Genomic DNA, 19,131 nt, shown 5'->3' on the forward strand with positions numbered 1-19,131 from the left:
AATAAAATTAAATTGCCGGAAAATGTGATTTGTTCCTCCTCCACTTGACAACCCCTTAAAAGACAAACAGACGTCACTGCTAACAAGATGGGTAACCAGCTTCAGCTACAGGGTGGGTGTAAGCCCAGATCCTAATAATATAGCAAGGCTTTTGGATCAGCCTCCTGTGATAGTGGGAGCAGGGCTAAGAGCACAGGATGCTGGGAGCAAGAAATGGCGCCCGGGGTCCACCCTGTGTCCTGGCTGAAACTGACCGGAACACGGTGCTTGAGCTGCAGTCCTTCCTGCCCAAATGGCTCGAGGCACTCCCAGCTGGGAGATTTCACCCCCACCCCCATCTCTCAGTAAAACAACAATGAAAGCTGGTCCCCCGCCCCAAAGAAAATGGAAGAAAAACCCCTCAGCTTAGAACAGTTTCCATTCCTTGGTTCTTTTGAGTTCTTCTGAAGCATAGTTTTTGGCATAAAAAGACAGCAGCTTTTCTACGATTGCATTCAGGAAAAGCAATGGAAAATTCCAGGCTTGTCGGACGGACACCTGCACCCCGCCTAGGTCTTTGCAGAACGCCGAGGCCACAAATGACTTCTTCCTCTGACTTAGCCTCCTGACGGGCCTTATGTCCCTAAAATAATACAGTTTAGAGAATGCATGTGTTTACCTCTTCTGTCTGCCTGTCACTCACACCTACTCCCTTTTACATGCCACCGTCAAAATCTCCACTTATTACCTGTACGGCAAGTGGATGAACAGGTGGCGGCGGCTGTCGTCTGGGAGGCACAGTGGGGGTACAGGTAAGATCAACAAAATGCGAATGTGGACACTTTAGCTCCCCCAAGAATTACTACGTGAAGGTGCCCAAGTGATTAACTTCTTCATGCCTCAGTTTCGTCAGTTTCTGGGAACTGTTTGGATTGGATATATAACGTCTGGAGCCCTTACAGCTATAAAGTGCTCTAATTCTGTATTCTGAAGGTTGTATGCTCAAGTCCTTGGAAACTGAATGGGTCATGCTTATTTCTATTTATAATCCATTTTTTATTTTTGCACTCAATGCTCTATGGAGAAATGTAGATTTCTATTCTAAAATTTTCTAACCAACAAAGGATAAGCTCTATTTTAGGTTGTTTGACAGGGAAATGTTTTTAAGTAGATTGAGTTTCCAATATTACATTTGCTTTGCCTTCTTCCATCTTCCTAAAAAAGAAGTTTCTAAAAAATCAGAAATGCTTTCTGTACTCAGGCATAGCAAGAATGAGGCTGTCTTGGCTGAAGGAAGAAGATGGTGCCGATCTCGGGCCCCAGTGGAGCAGGACTATTTGCCATCTGCTGCACTCGCTGCCTCATCTCCAAATCGGGCCTGGTCCATAGGTTGCTGCAAGTATTAAGAGCTTAGGCACTTCCCACCCATGGCAAGCCTTGACCCCTTTGTGCTCTGGCTGCCAAGATCACCTGAAAACAGGGGGCCACTTTCCAGCTTAGGAGAAAAACTCGTGCACTGAATGGAACTAGATCTTCCTGCCCCAAACCCTAGCTTTAGAAGCTTTAGACCAAAAGGGAAGATCTGTCCAAGCAGGCTGAGGAAGGTGCTGGAACTGTCAGAGACTTCCCTTGCCCCATCTACGCAGGCCAGACTGGTTTATTAATGATCCATGATGCTGGCAGCTTCACATGTAATTACCCAGCTTCACAGAGAGCTGGCTGCATCCTCCAGGTCTGGCGTCTGCAGAGCTACCTAAGACAGCGACACTGGGTTTCTAGCGAAATCTCCCTGCTGGGAGAGGTGCATCCAAAATACTGACCTTAACTCACTGGGCACTCAAGAAACATGACGCGATGGCAGTATTCTGGAGAAGCCTGGCCATGCTCTCAGAATGACATGAAAGACTGCAAGCTTCTTGAGGGCAGCCACCAACTCTGGCTGGAAACTGCTAGTTCCACTGGTCACCATTAACTGCCCATTCAGGTAAGTGGTTCCCTCTACTAGGTACAGAGGTCATGGAGCAGGACCAGCGTCCAGGTAGGCTTCCAAAGACTGCCTCCTCAGCCAAAACTACACAGGAGTTCTGGGAATTGGCTCCCACTGTGCAAGGCACAGACTTCAGCACAGTGGAGAGGCTGAGAAGGCTTAATGGCCCTGCTGGGCGTGGTGGACAACAGCTGCTTCTATGTGAATGTGTGGGCTGAAGAACCAGCAAAATTCAAACTATGATATACAAAGAGAAAGAGGCTGCGTTAACCAAGCTTTGCCTTTGTAGTCAGTGCTAACTTTTTTTTTTAAGAGCCCTGGTCATCCCAGCAGGTGAGTGAAGTAATAAGTATTTGCCTTTTGAGACACAGTTTTAAAAATGAGCTCTTCAGTGCACAGCACCTGAAATGTCACGAAGGGGGTCTCCATCACCTTTCCCAAGTGAGAATAAGAGGGTGTTTACACACACACACATGCGCACACTCCTTTGTTTCTAGAGTTAAGCAGCTGATAAAAACTGTTTCCATTCTTCACACCCTGGTGGATACAAACCCCTCCTAAACAAGAGAACCCTCCCTTCCTTAACCCCCTGACTCACATTCGACCTCAGGTACCCCAAATTCCCTAAAGTGAGCCAGAGCTACTTGAGAAGGCTCATGGAGGGAATGACAAACCTTTGCACCTTCAGTGAAAACAGAGCCAGTTCACAGGGGTCATGGGCTTTTCACTCATCACACTCAATTTGTATTCTGTAGAAAAACAGATAATAAAGGCAGGCTGTGCCCTTTAGAAAAACAGGGGGGAGGGAAGTGCTGGGTGAGGCAGCGACGTCCATCAACTGATGCCAGGCTGTCTCTTCTTGAGAGCACAGCACATGTGGTGAACCCCTCCAATAAAGCCAGTCAAAGCACAGGCTGCATAGTCATTTTCTTGCTCATTACCTGCAGTCTCCTTCCTCCCCCAGCTCTGATTATAGGAGCCAAACACAGGGCTCTCTCATTCCCGTTAAAGCAGCCTGGCAACAACAGTAACCCCAGCTGCAGATCCGCAATGTAAGAGGCAGAGGGAGAGGTCACTGGTGGCCTGTTAGGAAATGGAGAGCTTATGACAAATGAATTGGTACTGCCTGCCGTTTTCGCTTGCTGTCACTTTAATCAATAAGGGAAAAGGTGAATTGCTATTGATCTCTTTAACACCTCTCAATGATACTGTACCAATTACAGAAATGCAAGGGGGAGGGTGAAAGAATGAAAGAGAAAGGACAGATGAAAGGAGTCTGGGCAGTGTGAGAATGCTCTATGTCCCTGGAGTTAGTCTTGCTGTCACTAGGTGTTAGGCACGCTCAGATGCACGTGTGAATGTGTCACGAGGAGCCCTCCTCACCCCTTGGAGGGCTGGCCATGGAGAGCAGTCTTGGGGAACCACATGGCTTCTTTTGATGCAAGGCTAGAAGTCTGTACGTTGGATCCCGAGGCCTGATTTTTTTAAAGTTGCCACACTTTAGTGGTGGTTGCCTGGACTATTTCAACAGCGGACCATAATTCTGTATGGGAAAGCAAGAATCTAAAGCTTCGAGGGCAATCTCTAGCTTCACCTTTCTAACCCCACCCCTGGGTCAACTGCCAAAAAAAAAAAGAAAAAAAAAAGGAAAAGAAACAAAGCCAGACTGGCAGCAGGTAAGCTGAAACTATCTTGCATCATTCTTGATAGTAACAAAGATCACATCATGGCTTCTGGGGTTCAAGTCTGTCCTTTGAAACACGCTGGGCTGAGAGACATACCATGGAGATTGGAGGCTGGGGTCAAAATGTGAGAGATCGGATCTGAATTCTGGGACAACGACCACATGCAGACAGGGAAGATGACAAACTGCACATGTAAATCTCTAGTCTTACCTAGAGAACCAGGAGACAGGACACGCTGTTATGACAGATGGGCGTAACACCCATAACAGGAAGACATACGCTTAGAGTCTGATTCTCAGGGCTTAGTCCAACCTGTCGGCTGTAAGGAAGACCGAGAGAACCCTTTGGTGCTCTGGGGCGGCTTCTGTTTAGGATACACTGCTTATTGGAACCAAGGTCATGTCAAGAATATGGCACCTTAACACAGATTTTTATGGCAGAAAAAGGGAAAACTGACCAAAATTTAGCGCAGTGAGGTAAAGAATAGTCGGTCAGAGCTTGGTGTCTAGGACCAGTAGTTCTGTTTCATCAACTGGGTCTAATTATTCAGATGCAGGGCAGGAAAACTGACCAGCAGTCTCTCTTTAAGTCACACGGTGCCTTCGGCTAGAGTATGGTCATTCATCATCTGAGGCCTGGCAACCCTTTTCTACTGAGTAGGGCTAACTAACTGCGGGGCACCTCAGGAACCTCAGCACCACGCCTTAGTCAGCACCTTGCAGCATTCTCCAGGCAGAACAGGGCCTAATGCTCTCATTTCACAGATGCTGAAACCAAGGCAGGCAGTCACATATCAAATACGAAACAGAATCCAACCTTAAAACCTCATGCGTGACAACAGTGAGAGCCCTTCAGGATGCTCTTGGCACTCTTCCTTAAATGATTCTCTAGAGACAATAACTCAGGGTATAACTGTGATTCTGATACCAGTGACAATACGGTTTGCCAGTCTCCCCACCATTCTCCCACAGATATCTGAAGGGCCAAAACGTAGAGCAAAATAAAATGCAAGTTACAAAGCTGCTGATGTGTTTCGAGTGGAAGTGCTGAGATTATGAGGAGGAAGTAGTTAAGTGCACCCTGGGCGTTTGGGAATGGCCACGTCTGCAGCCCTGTGAGCTGATGAAGGATGCGCTCTGGCTGTCTCTGCCAGGCAGACAGAGAGGTTGGCCCTGCCCTCTGGAGGTGGGGAGCCTGGCTGTGAGAGGGCACAGAGACAGGAAACAACTACTTAGCAAACACCAGTACCCTCCCTCCTACAAGGAATCTTCCAATTCCGAAAGTGACTCTATTCTAAAATTACCAAGTGGCAAGTGGCCAGGCCAAAAATCCATATCCAATCAGTGGTAATGGACTATTTGTTGCATTTCCTCATATAAGGTTGCAGCATTGCTATAAAAATCCTGGGTCAGTAGTTTTATATTTGTTTAACTAGAGAGGTAACAGCATCTGCAAACACTGTCGAAACTTCTCAAGTGAAGTGGCATATGCAGCCCCCGGTCAGGGATGGAGGGCCCTGTTGGTCTTATTTGCATGATCATCCACCTCTAGCTGTACATTCGATGCCAAGATCCTTTTCTAGTAACCATTAAATAGAATCCTACTGCATCAAGGAAAGGGAAAGGGAGAAGAGGGAGGCGTTATGCTAACCTGGAAAGAAAAAGTGAAGCAGTTTCCATTCAACTTTTCATCCCCGGCTCCATGGAGAGCTTTTGTTCTCACTGCAGTGACTGTCCCAAAGGATTTGTCTTGGGCTCCTTTCCTTGACCGTGGTTAAGACCTAGACATTTCTTGAGAGCTTCTTCCTGATATTCTCCAATCCTCTAATTTAATACAGATCAAAAATAAACCTACGGCTGTCTTAGACTGCTTTGGTCATGGTTAGGTGGTATGGGGACGAATAAGGGCACTGCTATTCCATCAGAGGATAAGGATGCCAGGATCCAGATAAGTCATCCCTGTGTCCTTCATTTTCAAGTCGCAGTGACACTGGGAAATGAGCAAGGTCAAAAATCCCGTGTAAACAGAGGGAAAGCATGGAGCGCCACTGGTATTGGCAGAGCATCTCCAAATACCACTATGGCTGTCTGCGTGCATAGCGAAGCTACTCAAGACATATTTCTTAGACGTCTATGCGGCATCCGTGGGGTCCTCGCCTCCTCGCTCTTGGTGATGGCTGGCTTATCCATCCACATCAAGGTTACGACTCCTTGGCACTACCTCCAGACCTTTGTTTTTCCACTGAACATTACACTGCCTAGAAAGAAAGGCTCTAACGTATAGGACGTTGCAGAAGTAGAGGCAAAGAGACCTTGTCTTTTATCTTACTTTGTAGAAGAGACCAGATGACCTCTGATGGTACTTAAATGTTCTTCTGAAAACTTAGACCAAGGATGGCAAATATCAATGCAAGTGTCAAATCCATTCAACTGGCAGTAGCTTGGAGGAGTCTCGTATTGAGAAGGTTCTGAGCCCCAAGGCAAAGTAATGCTGTGACTGATTGGAAATGTCTACTATGGACATAAGACTAGATGGGGTAGCATGTACGTATTTGCCATCACTGGCTTAAGACATGTTTGCGGCACGAGGAGCACTGGAGAGAACTATCATTCTTTGTTGATTCTAATATGAGTGCTACTCCCAACACACATGCCCAACTTATTTCCCTATTCTGGATACAGTGGTTGGTCCACACCGAAATTCTAATTATAGATTTTAGTTAAACCCCGAGAGAACTTTGATTCCTAATAAAAATGATAACGCAAGCTGTTGTTCACTGAGCCTTTACTCTCGACCAGGGCTCCAGTGCTGAGCACTTTACATATGTACACTATTCCCAAAATAATGCTATAGAAAAGGGACCCTTATTATAGGTGAGACCATTAGATTTGGCAGGAGGGCTGCACTGCACAACCCAGGGGCACCATTCATGCTGAATTCTATTATGTACTGAGATTGCCCTGGTTTTAGAGAGGCTAAGGATCATGTCCAAGATCTCACGGTAAATGGTGAAGCTGCAATGAGGACCCAGGTCTGACTCTGCACATGTTACTAACAGAGTTCTTATTAAGTGACCAGGAAGGGAAAGATGTCCTTACATGTTCTGGTGATGAGTTTAAGAATGAGCTTGTCCTTCCCAAATATGTGACACATGTTGTTCAGACCAGGTTAGGGTATCTCTGCTATTAATTCAAAAACTTGCTCATAATCTTATTTCATGCACCACAGCATTTCAAACAGACCACTGGTCACTTTCATTTTCAAAATCCATTTAAGTTCAGCTGACCAGAAATTGTCACGGGTGGAGTGACAAATGGGAAGTTCATCAATAAAGCCTGGTTTGGACCACAGAGGATCTCGTCCAGTGCTTGGCAACAGACACAGGGAGTGGCCATGCTAATGACAGGAAGAGGGCAGGGTTACGGTCGGCTCATCTAGCAGAACAGTCACTCCTGTGTCCTTGGGGGAGTCACATGTGAAACACCAGAACGTTAGTGTTACCTGGAGAGAAAATGCAGTCTACTGTCTGCTTACTCTTTGCTGGAAGTCTTGCTATTGTATGTTAAGAGCTGTGTTCTAAAAAGATGTTGGCTGAATTATATAATTCCAAGGGGAAATTATTAACATTCAGGCAGTGGGCATGTCTGGGAATGGTCAGGATAAACAGAATAGGGAGGCACAAGGCCTAAAGACCCCCAAACATGTCAGCATCAACACTCACACTCAAGTCTACATGGGTGTTGGGGTCTTATGTGAAGCTCTTCCAAATACAGAGCATGGACAAGTTTGGATGAGGCCATATTTGTGTGGCAAGGAAATATGATCTGCTAGTCAGAAGATATTAATGAAATAGAGAACTAGTTTCCAAATTAGGCTTCCAGAAGGAAGTGGACAGACTTCGTAAAAAGGGATTCCATCTGAAAAACAAAAATTCTGAACTGTTTTTCTTCAGCCCCTTCTTATTAAAAATTAGCCCCCCCCCCCACCTGCCTCCCTTTTCAAGAGAACACTTACTGAAGCTCAAAAAGCAGTGAGCATTCAGGATGATGCAAGAGGTAAGGGAAACCAAGCATTGTTGTCACTAGGGGCATAAGATACATCTAATTAAAATAAATGGCACCCAGCTCTCCTAGCACAAACCTCACCTCTGAGGAGCCCGGCAGTGTCTTACTCCTGACAACAGTTCTCCATTTGTTCTGGGTCACAGGCTCTACAAAGCTGTACAGAAGGTAGACCAGGAGGCTGAATGTGCCTGGCAATAGCTGTCTTCCACAGGGATGGCTCGTAAAGAACCTCATTTTATGGCAGCTAGGCAGACAGTGTAGAATACAAGAGGTGGCAGGGCTTCCGCTTAGCGAGGCTCTGTTTGAAGGATTTTCATGACCTTGTGTTTCTAAGGACAGCCTTGTAGTGAACCAGTAAATGCATTCTCCAATGGCAACCAGTGCCCACTGTACTCACTTCTAGGCCTCATTTTAGATGAGGTTGAAAGTAAGTACCGTGGACCATTCTGGTGGAAAGGCGTGGGAGGAAGTCACGTTTGGGACACTGATGTGGGTCAGAGCTGCAGGCGGGGCGGAAGAATCAGTGCCGGCGTCTGCCCTGGCATTGCGGAGGCTTCCACTTGTGGAGGAAACTGAATCTGTCAGGTTTAAGGATTCTACCTCTTATTTCCTTTTATTGGTAGGAACAGTAAGAAAAACAAATTGAATTGGCAGAGAAAACATGAAAGTCTCTCAAGAAGAGTTTACAATAGTAGGGACCAACTCTCCAGGGAAAGGAAGAATCCCTCTGCTGAAAAAGATGTTCTTCCCCGGGATAGAATTATGTCCTTGAGACCTTCCTACGTGTCCCAAGGGGGCCCAAATCTCTTGAGGTCCTAAACCTTATTCCATGTATTTTGCCCCCAACCCCAACAGCTAGCCTAGGATGTGAATACCAGCCTCCGGAGGGCAGTGAGGCTTGTCAACCTGTAACAGTCGGCCTGTATGACATAATTATAAGTAACAGGATCTTATCCAAGCCAATGAAAAATTAGGCCCAGCAGCCACTTTAGAAGAATGGGTGCAATTCTGTGGTCAACTGGCTATGAAAGTTCCATGCAGAAGAACAGAGAAACGGACACCGGCCTAGCTGAACCAGCAGCTTTGCAGAGAGGAATCCCACCGGAGCGAGCAGTTCGTTGGCGCCCACCAGCACATGCTGCGGAGGCTGCTTGGGGAAGCTACCAGTGACCGGCTACCCGAGTTTAAAAGCTGACGGGGGAGATCCAGCTGCCAGGGAAAAGGAAACAAAGGGCAATGTGACTTGACAAGTATCCCTCATTCTTCCTTTCGATCTCACCTCTCCTCATTTGCATTTAGGGGCTGGAACAGGATTGGAGGGCCCTCCTCCTAGCGCTTTTAGAGATACTTGGCAAGGGCAGGGAGCCCAGAAATGAAGGGGCTGTTAAGTGGACAGATAACAGCGTGGTATTCTCATAGTGCTTACAGCTTCTCACTGAACAAGAATTTGTTGACTTGAACTTCAAAACAAGCCCTTCACCTCATTTAATCGTTTGATCCATAAAAGCAGAGGATGGGAAACATATTAGGGAGGGAAAGAGATGAGTAGCTTAAATTAGGAGAGTGATGAAGGGACACTAATGCTCCCTATTTGAATTTTTCCAACACATACACATTATTATCTCATTACTATTAAGTATTCTGTTTGGACGGAAGGGGAGACCCAAGGAGGTCAGGGTCCCACAGTAAGTGCACAGTCAGGCGCTGGTGAACTTTTACAATGAAAAGTTATTGAATTAGCGGCTGTGTCTCCAGCCTCAATGAGCTTTCCAAAACAAGCATCAAGGACAACAAAAGAATAGGTTTTCTTCCTAAGCTCTAGACTTAGGGCACAGGGAATCAGTTGATTTAACGATTATCTATCTATTGAGTATCTCTTATACACTAGGCAAAAATACAAAGAACACGAAGACAAAAGCATGGTTCCTGTCCTCGAGCTTAGAATCTAGTGGGGAGACCAATACAGACAGATCCCTTCAACGTCATTGGTCAGTACGTGATAGCTCTATGCATGGGATGCTATGGGGACTGAAGGAAGGGCGTCTTACCTAGCCTGGGAGATCAAGGGAAGGGTTCCTAGAAAAGGAAGTGTATCCTAAAGGACAGGTAGGAATAAGATGGCGGAGAAGGGGAATGGTTGATATAGTGGGTGGACAGCTTAAGTTGACCTCAGGGATGGGAGGGATGAAATGGAATGATATATATGGGGAACTGAGAGTATAATAAGGCGAGTTCTAATGCGATACAAATCAGGAAATGAGTAGTGGGTGAGACATGAATTTGGAGAGGTAATCAAGGATAAATGTAAACTAAAGAAATGAGACTTTAACCTAGAGGCAGTGGGTAATTATATATTTATAAACAACGTACTTGCTTAGATTTGTCTTTTAAGAAAGAGTGGAGATAGGAATATAGATATATATGACCCAACTGAAATGAAGATAGGTTACAGAGGAAACGTACGAAAGGTAAGGCCCACAAAGGTCAGACCACACATGAAGCAGGAACCAGGCAGTAAATGACTTAAGAGCCGTGACGAGAGCAGAGTAAGTGTTTCGGGGCAGCACGGCCACAGGAAACCCCTCAGATCTCACGTGGCCTTGTGAGCATCCAGAGTCGGACTGCGGTTCCTTAACAGATGAACCATTCTCAGTTACTGCTGGACCCTCAGGGAAGTCCTTCATAAATTAACTAGCTCCAGACACTTGAGGGCTGTGAAATGATAAAATATGGCCAAAAGAACGACCGCCTTCTAATAGCAAAACTGGTAAAGTTTGGGGTAGAAAAAGAAATGCAGATAGACATTTGGGTTTTGGTGTTTGTCCTAAAATAAACTGTGAAAAGATGCAGGTCACTGGTCATCTCAGTTTCCTGAACAGTAAAAAGGGGATGATATTTTTCTCATAGGTTTGCTGTACCGTTAAAATGAAATATTTTATATGAAAGCACTTTTACACTAAAAAATGCTATATAAACTGTAAGTTTGATCCCTATTAAGTCAGAGGTCTTTACCTGAGCTCGTTAAAGAAAAGAGCCTTAAGTGAAAAACCATCAGAAAGACCACTGGTGAGTGATGACTGTCAAGAGTGTGTGGGGAGGTGAGAAAAGCCTTAGCTCCCACACAGCCCTTCACACCTGGTGGGATAAGAGGGCTGTCTGGGGGCTGGGCTTACGGCAATCCCTCTCTCCTGGCAGTGGTGGAGACAATCTAGAATAGAGTGTCTGTGCAAGCAGGTGAAATACTGCCGGCCGGCCGGCTGGCTTTTCCATCAGCTTATTATTTGTGGCTCGGCAAGGGTGACCAAGGGGCATGACCCTCAGGGAGAGTGGGAGGGCAGTGTGTTACTGGCCTCGCCCATGTCAGGTGTCCTTCACCCTCAAAGATTTCCCTCTGGCTTGAACCATCCTCATCGCTTTGACCTAGAGATATAACTTTGCTCCTGTTTCTCCTCCCATGTGTCTCCTGGCCAGGAAAGGGCCTGCACGGTTAGCCCGGAACAGGAAGGCTGAGAGAGCATTTACCGCAGGGCGTGAAGGGAAATGCGGGGAGAGGCAGAGGTCGTGGGGGAAGCACAGACTTAGATCCACGGTAAACGGCTCAGACCAGGTTATCGTTTTCAGACAAGATGTAGCACACTTGGTGCTGAAACAAGGGAGAAGCACTTTCCTTTTATTCTAAGTTTTCTTTTCTGGATGAACCCCCTCCATAAATACATACCAGTACTCACTGCCGAGTCCATATTCCCAGAAACAGATACACGTTCTTCAAACCGCACCAGCTGCCTATAATGCTTCTATGCATCACTGTTTGTAAAAACGCAGGGGGCGGTGGGAGAGAAGGAATCCAGGACCGTGCTCTGGCCACTGCAGCCTGCAGGATGAGCTCCCCAGGGGGACACCCTCCCTTTGATGCCAGCAGGAAGAAAGGAAATAGGTCAGGGCAGCAGCCAGTTTTCAGCTTGGACTGTCCAGCAATGAGGGCGTCATTTCCCAGGCAGCAGCGAAGGGCAATTTTTGAGACCTCAGAGAGGATAAGGGGTCATTGAGAAATGATCACCAAACCTCTCTATACCCCTCCCCCCAGCCCAAGGGAACTGCACCTCCTACAGCCTGAACTACGAAGAGGGTTAAGTTGTGGTATCGATCTCCTTCAATACCACCTTATGGCCCCCTCTCTAAAACCACGGATTTTCCTAACAGTGACCCCAGTGCTGTGCAGGCAGCAGCTGGTCAGCTGGCCTCCTGGCAAGGCGTGAAAAGATCCCAAATGACTGTTTTACCAATAGGAAGAGCTTCAAAAGGAAGAGGATGGCTTGAGATCCCTAGATCAACGTTTTAGGCAGGGAAACTAAGGTGGGAGAGAATCACTTGCCCAGCACCACAAAATATCTGGAGTGTGAAAACCTAGGAGCTGGCACTTTCTAGCTAGTTATCTACTCATCGGCTAATGCTACCTCTTACCTCTGCTTCTGGGAAGATGCTAGCAATAGGCACGGTACCCAACTGGGAAATCACAACAGACCTTCCTGTCCTTGGCAGTGTGGCAGGGAACTGCCTGAAAGAGGCAGCTGTATTTGGGGAGGGGAGGGGTACATGGCGAAGGGCGTGTCACCAATACATGCCATTTAAAGGGACACAGCACTCATAGCTCGTAGTCACAGCTAAAGCAACAAACACAATGATCTCATGTTGCATGGTCTAGAAGCAGCCAACCTCAAAGGCAGGGGACACAAGAGCAAATTCTCATTGTTGGGGTCATAACAAGCCACTTAAACCCAACTCTGTACAGCAGAGGTCAGCAAACTTTTTTTGAGAAAGGGACACATAGTAAATATTTTAGGCCACATGGCCTGTCATAACTACTCAACTCTGCTGTTATAGCACTAAAGCAGCCATCAACAGCACATAGAACAATTAGTGTGGCTCTTTCAGTAAAACTTTATTTAGAAAATCTGGCGGTGGGCTGGATTTGCCTTCCCCTGCTATGCGCCAACTGAGTCAGGCTGGAAAGAACTGTTGAGTTTACTGGATTTCCTCTGAGTAAAAGCGAGTGAATCCTTTGAGTTCTGTGGCAGCTTTGGCCTTCAAGGTCACAAAGGGAATCAGGTAAAAGGTAATCAGGTGTCTAACTCGTTGTTCTTCTTGCATGGGGGGAAGAACAGCAAAACACCTAGGCTAATACCAGCAACAGTCCTCCCAGACTCCCAACTCCCGGAAAGGGACAAAAATCAATGGCTGAGGAGAAGGACCATGAAAAAAGATGGAGAGAAAAAAAAAGTTCAATGAAAGGTGGCAGAGGAAACACTCAGGAAAATAGAGCTGAGTGATGGTGAGAAATGTCAATAGCTCCACGCTGACTAGTGCCATTGTAAAGCACATTTAAGGAAAGCAGAGCCACCAGGTTTCAAGTTAGTGGCGGGTAGGGATATCTAAAATGTCAAGAAGAGACTTGTCTGGGACTGCCCGGGCTCCACATGAGGATGTGGGATGGAAAGAATACAATTCACTCTTCACTCAAAATACAGAAAGAGGCGGGCAGCAATTCCTGGGCTGGCTACCCAAAGCCAAGACAATGTACTTCCATTTGTAAACGAGGGGTCACTTTCAGGGCTAGGAACCCTGTATCCCAGCGTTCTGTCCCTTCCCTGGTGACCCAGGGGGAGTCCATTACATGGTCCCTCTCACGCTCCATATCCTCAAGTCAGTTTCCCGATTCTCATGCGGGAGTCTAACGATGGCCAGGCCCTGTGGGATCCACATGAGGCCCAGGAGGTGCTGTGAAATCCAGAAATCTGTGTGCTTCACCTATCCTATATTATAACTAAGAGTCACAATAACTGGGAAAAGCTTGCAGGGAGTGGAGAAACCTGGCCAAAAATAAGAAGATAAAAAGAAAAATTTTAAGGGGAGGGTTAGGGCAGGGGCAAGGACAATCTGAGCTAAATCTGATTATCAAGAGACCGGGTGCAAGGTACAAAACACCCGTTCGACTGTGGCCATCACAGCAGCAGCTCGGCTCCAGGGGAGACTGTGGAGCGGAACATTGGAGGCTGCCCTGAAGGTAAGCACTACGTGAGGTGGGAGGCTGTAGACCCGCACTCAGGCATCCGCCCAATCACACGGCACTTTCTCTCAGGGAAGGACAGCTGCATCCAGGAGTACCAATGCATCAGGTTTTCTAGACCCTTGAGGAGTGAGGGGAAGAGGGCGAAGAGAAGAGATCTGCAGGACAACTCAGGGAATAAAATGAAGGTACTATACAGGTAAAAGTAAATGAATAAACCTGTAACCAAACAAAAACCTCTCTTCGTTCCTACGCCATTCAGAAAACAGTTTTCATATATTACATAAAGGAAAATGCCCAGAAGAATAGGCTATAACTGGTTCCATTTGTCAAAATTCCAAGTTATCCATAGTTTAGGCCATACTTGTCTTTCTGCTGGTAAAAAACTTTCAAACGGTTCAAATAATCATATGAGCAGCTAAGAAGATGCAGAAAGGTCTTTATCAAGAACCCCCCACAACTTAGGGCTGTCAAAGACTGGGACACTACAACCAAGAAAGATAAATATCAATTTTGGATTAGGCTAAGGATCTGCAAACTCACTCACATGCCTGGGGCATCAAAGAAGACGGAGGAAAATTTTATCTTTTTCAACAGTCAAATATCAGCAAACATACAGATGAAGGTAAGGTCATAACCATGAGAGAGTAGAAGAGCTTTGGGCCACTCACTCCTTTTAGTGGTCAGTATTCTCTTTGACCCCCTTGTGCTTTTGGATATCACCAGCGGGCCAGAAACATGATCAGGAAGAAAAGTGGCTGGGGAAACAAGAGTTGGAAAAAAAGGGAAAGAAATTTTAGGAGATGAGAAACAGCAGGAAGGTGACTATGGTGAGAAATGGGAAATGGAACTAACATGGTTTGGATAATAAGCAATGAGGATGTCATCAATGTTGCAGGCAATCCAACGTGGGGATTTCTTTCCTTTACCAAAGCACGACAAACAAAAAAACAATTATCTGTTGCTCCTTTCACTTTAAGTCATGACCTTGAATGGACTCACCTGCTTCCTCCAACATGGAACTGCTCTGCAGTTCATTATCCAAAGGCCCACAGAGAGGAAAATTCTACAACATTTGCCCCTTCTACCTAATCACTGGGCCACTTCAGAAATTGCAACAGCTACTGACAGACAACTAGAAAGTCTGGATTCTTGAAGTACTTCTCTAGCAAGGGGCTATCTAATCGAAAAAAAAAAAAAGTTCAAGCCACATTGCGCAGTTACAAAATGGGGGAGCAGGAAAGGCACCTCGCCTGGCAGTAGAAGGATTCTTCTTCACAAACATCAATTCGACTCACCAAAAACAAAATAGAGGGCACCGTGAAACTGATGAGAGGACGGAGGGGCTGCACGGATGGCCAGCAGGGCGGATGACGCACCCAGGGGGCCGCAGCTATGTTTGGAAATGGAATCCCCCTCTCTCAAACTAAGAATTCAGACTTGCTTTTACCATACCGCTTTCTTTCACAGACGAGAAGGCAAGTGCTAGAGAAATCCCAAAGAGGTGCAACCAACTGCAGTACCACTGCTTAGTCAGGAGTCGACACGGTGGTTCTCTCGAGGCCAGGGTAGCCCTCGTGGGCACCTTGGGCTAGCCTGTTCTCTTGTACCTCGCACGCCTGATATAGTCGCTGGTGCGTCAAATCAAAATGAGATGCTGACGCTTATAAATAGGTATTTGTATCACTTAACATCCCAGAGAAGTCCACATGTCTGATATCAAGGATCTACAGAGACCCATGAGTGAGATAGCCTCTAGGAGCCCACAATCCCTTTGCTCTGTGAAAATGACGCTATTGCATGAAAGCTGGAGGGACCCTATGGATTCCGCTGTAAAAGGACACAGGCCGATCTAAAATCCGAAGCCTGAGCCCCGCACACTCCACTGCCCACCCAGCAGGATTAATGACTGGGACAGTCCTGGGAAGATGGATCTGTTGACTATGACTTGATAAAAATTAGCAGGTAGACGGGCCCCATAGCATATGAGAAGCCTAACTCCTGTCTGTACGAGCCAGCCCAACAGGCAGAAACAAAAATACAATTAAATTAAGTCAGAAAACCCGCTACAGAAAATGCAATTACTCAAAGATACAAATAAATGTTCAAAGAAAATTGGCCCCTGACAGGGTTAGTCAAGCTTCTAAATCCAGCTGGAGGCAGGAAGCTCAGGCTAATTCGTCAAGCGGGACCGCAGAGCTGCAAGCTCTCTGCATCAGGATCCTGGCTGGGTTGGCCTGGTGATCACCACACAGCCCAGGACACCAATGGTGAGGAACAATTTGGGGTTAGCTGGCCAATGATTCAGGGCTCAAGGAAATAAGATGTGGGAAGACACAGAATGGATCATGGATGCGGAGGCGGAGCACTGGGGAAAGTGACAGACTGATCTCTGACATGGCACGAAAGCCTCAGTCTGAGTGAGCCCCATTTTCTCACCCCTCTTCATACACAAAGCGACTGGAAGACGGCCTACCTCTCGTTGCAGCACCAGCTCCTTGGTGAAAAGCGTTGCTTCTTCACTGAAGGGCTCTCCCTCTTGCACCAGGCCTGGGAGGTTTCGGGCTCCTCTGGGGCATTCAATGCCTGTGTCAGGAGAAAAGGAGAATTTGTGATGGAAAGGTCCCCTGACACTTCTAATGAGGCAGGCACTGGATGAGAGTGCCATCATGTCTGAGATAAGGCAGAGGTAGTGGTGGAAGGGCAGGAGTTTAGCTCGCCCAGGTGGGAAAACCCAACGCTATCGGAGCAGCAACAACGCAGAGCATCTGGGAACTGTCAGGGGGATCCGGTAAGTTCCAAGTTAGATGAGCAGGAAACACACACACACACACCCAGGCGTGAGATGAGTCCTCATCTTATGCTCTTCGCTCCTCACTTACATAAATGGCTCACTCCCCTAAATTACACTGATATTCCCAGCCATTCGGCGTCCCGAGAGCCATTCTAGCCGACTCCCAGACATTTTCTCTTTACTATCTGACTTTCACGTCAAATTCAAAGGTGTTAACTCTGTGTCATTTTTCCACTTCAAATAAGCTTCCCCCTCTGTCCTCCGGTTGTACTCTGGACAATAGTACCATCAGGTTTTCATTCAGAATTAGATAGAAAAACATACTTCATACAGTATGAAGTATTAGGTGTCTGAAGCCAGGGAGGCTTGAATTCACATCAAACTCTATCACTTACTAGCTTTGTGACCTTGACCAAGTACTTACTGTACCATTCAAAGTCTTCACCACCCTATTTGTAAAACTGGAATGATAATGTATCTATTTCACATGGTGGTTGTGTGAACTAGGAGAGATTATATATGTAAAACACTTAGCATAATGCCTGACATATGGAAAGGTTCAATATATTTTAGCTCTTATTATTTTATCATTATTATCATTATTACCCTCGGCAATTACCCATGCTTAAAAATCTCAGTCATCTTTCATTCCACAACTAGCCTGTAAGATCCCTGAGGACAGAATCCCATCTCTCATACCTCTTTGTATCCAGGAACAATATTTTATACAGGATACGTGCTTACTAACCAACTTAGACCGTCTTTTCTTTGATCCAATCACTCACTTTGCAAAGATATTTATCGCTGACAGTGCTTGTCTATGAAAGGCCATGAACTATGTCGTGTTTTGATGTATAAATCAGACTTATAAATAACACCCCCCCAATCATATTGCAGCTGTAATTATGAAGTAAAAAGTTGAACTAGGTTAGAATACAGGAAAACGATCAAATTATGGGAGGATGCATTTAGTGCCCATGTCTCTGAATCACTGCTGGTCTTTCCTGCTGCAATAAGGCAGAACGGAAGGTGTAACCTCTTATTTACAAATAGCCTCAGGTGAAGGTAAAACGAGATTTGGCATGGGAAGGCAAAGCAGCAGGGCATCTAGGCTACTGTAAACACCTGCTGTGGAGCCTTTGGGGGAAAAGGGACCACTGCAGGGACAGAAGGTCCATCACTTATGGATGAAGCCAGGTGGCTGCGCATGTTTCTGGCCTACAGCACAGATTCAAGGTCATAAAGCTCAGAGGAGGGGGAATGGTTTATACCTTGGGTTTTCAGAGGCTCAAGGAGAGAGCTTTCTCTTCAAGCCTCAAGACCTCACGAAAGGATACATCACATCAAACGAAACGCGGGACGGGCGGCGCAGCATCAGGAGAGAACGCGCTGCAGGAGAGCATCTTGAGCTGGTGGCCAGGACTGTTCTCCCACCCCTGCGAACACGAAACAGCTGAAGGCCCTCCCCAAGGGTCACCTAGGTAAGAATTTCAGCAGGGCTGCCTCATCCCCGGCGCCTCAGTGCAAGGCTACATGGGGAAGTGAAACTTATTTTTGTACAACTGCAATAAACTCAAAGGGCCGAAGAGCCTGAGATTAACCTTGAAGGGAGAGATGGGGCTGCAGTAACCTGGACTGGAAGATAGCCCATGGTTTTTATGGTATCAATAGCCAAAAACACTTTTAATTTTATATCTGCAAACTAAATAATAATAGAATTGTCAGAAAGAAAAATAAACAATTCTATTGAACTTTTGGGCCACATGACCAGAGATAAAGCATCACTGCAGAAACAGGAAGAATGCTAACGTAAGTGTTCAGCAGACATCTGTCTGGGTGGGGCATAACTGGGGTGCTGTTGGTAAGGCTGCTAGAAACTAGGGCCTAGAACTGGGATGAGGTTAGGGCACCGACTGGAGGGCACGAACTAGGAGAAAGAATTTTCACTGAGAGCGTACAAAAGATTCGAGCCTTGTTAGTTAAGTAAACATACACACTCTATTTCTCTGTCATTTTCACGGTATTATGAAATCTCAAGTGATCCCAGCAGCTCTCTCTCTCTGAATCCTGGGAGACACCAAGTGATTAAATCTAGAAAACAAGATGGCTCAATAAGCCCAGGGAGTTAAACAAGTCGAACTGAAATGTATTCAAAATATATTTCAGGAGAGAGTCCTCTGGGCCTGTGGTGACCAAACCTCAAGCCCTCCCTGCAGACGCGATGGCAGAGAAGGGCCTTTGTTATGTGCTCCTCTGCTTTCCAACAACTGAGCTCCAGCTGTTTAAGAGGAGGAAGCTGAAATAGGCTGTTTCGCTGTCCTTTTTTAAGGGGAAAAAGTAAACAAATTCATGCACATCAATTCCTCTCAGGCAGGTTGATAAGAAAAAGAAGAGGGAATGGAAAGTTGCTTGAGAATGAGCATTATGTCTGCTTTTATCATTTACTTCTTTTCCCCTGGGCTGACTCTTGTTTCTCTTGACCTGTCTTCTCTGAGGTCACCCCTTCCCAGTCAAAACCTGCCCTACTGTCACATCGCAGCTTGGGGTCAGATATGGCT

At 46.3% G+C, this 19,131-nt stretch overlaps 1 protein-coding gene across 1 annotated transcript in view; it reads right to left on the reverse strand.

Moving 5' to 3' along the window:
* SND1 (staphylococcal nuclease and tudor domain containing 1) overlaps nucleotides 1–19,131 on the reverse strand; it is a 387,820-nt gene that overhangs the window by 78,659 nt on the left and 290,030 nt on the right. Inside the window, exon 16 of the mRNA XM_016148646.2 lies at nucleotides 16,256–16,365. Within this exon, the coding sequence (XP_016004132.2) occupies nucleotides 16,256–16,365 (110 nt within the window). The remainder of the gene's footprint in view (nucleotides 1–16,255; nucleotides 16,366–19,131) is intronic.

Source organism: Rousettus aegyptiacus, unplaced genomic scaffold (genome assembly GCF_014176215.1).
Source record: "Rousettus aegyptiacus isolate mRouAeg1 unplaced genomic scaffold, mRouAeg1.p scaffold_m13_p_13, whole genome shotgun sequence".
Lineage (NCBI taxonomy): Eukaryota > Metazoa > Chordata > Mammalia > Chiroptera > Pteropodidae > Rousettus > Rousettus aegyptiacus.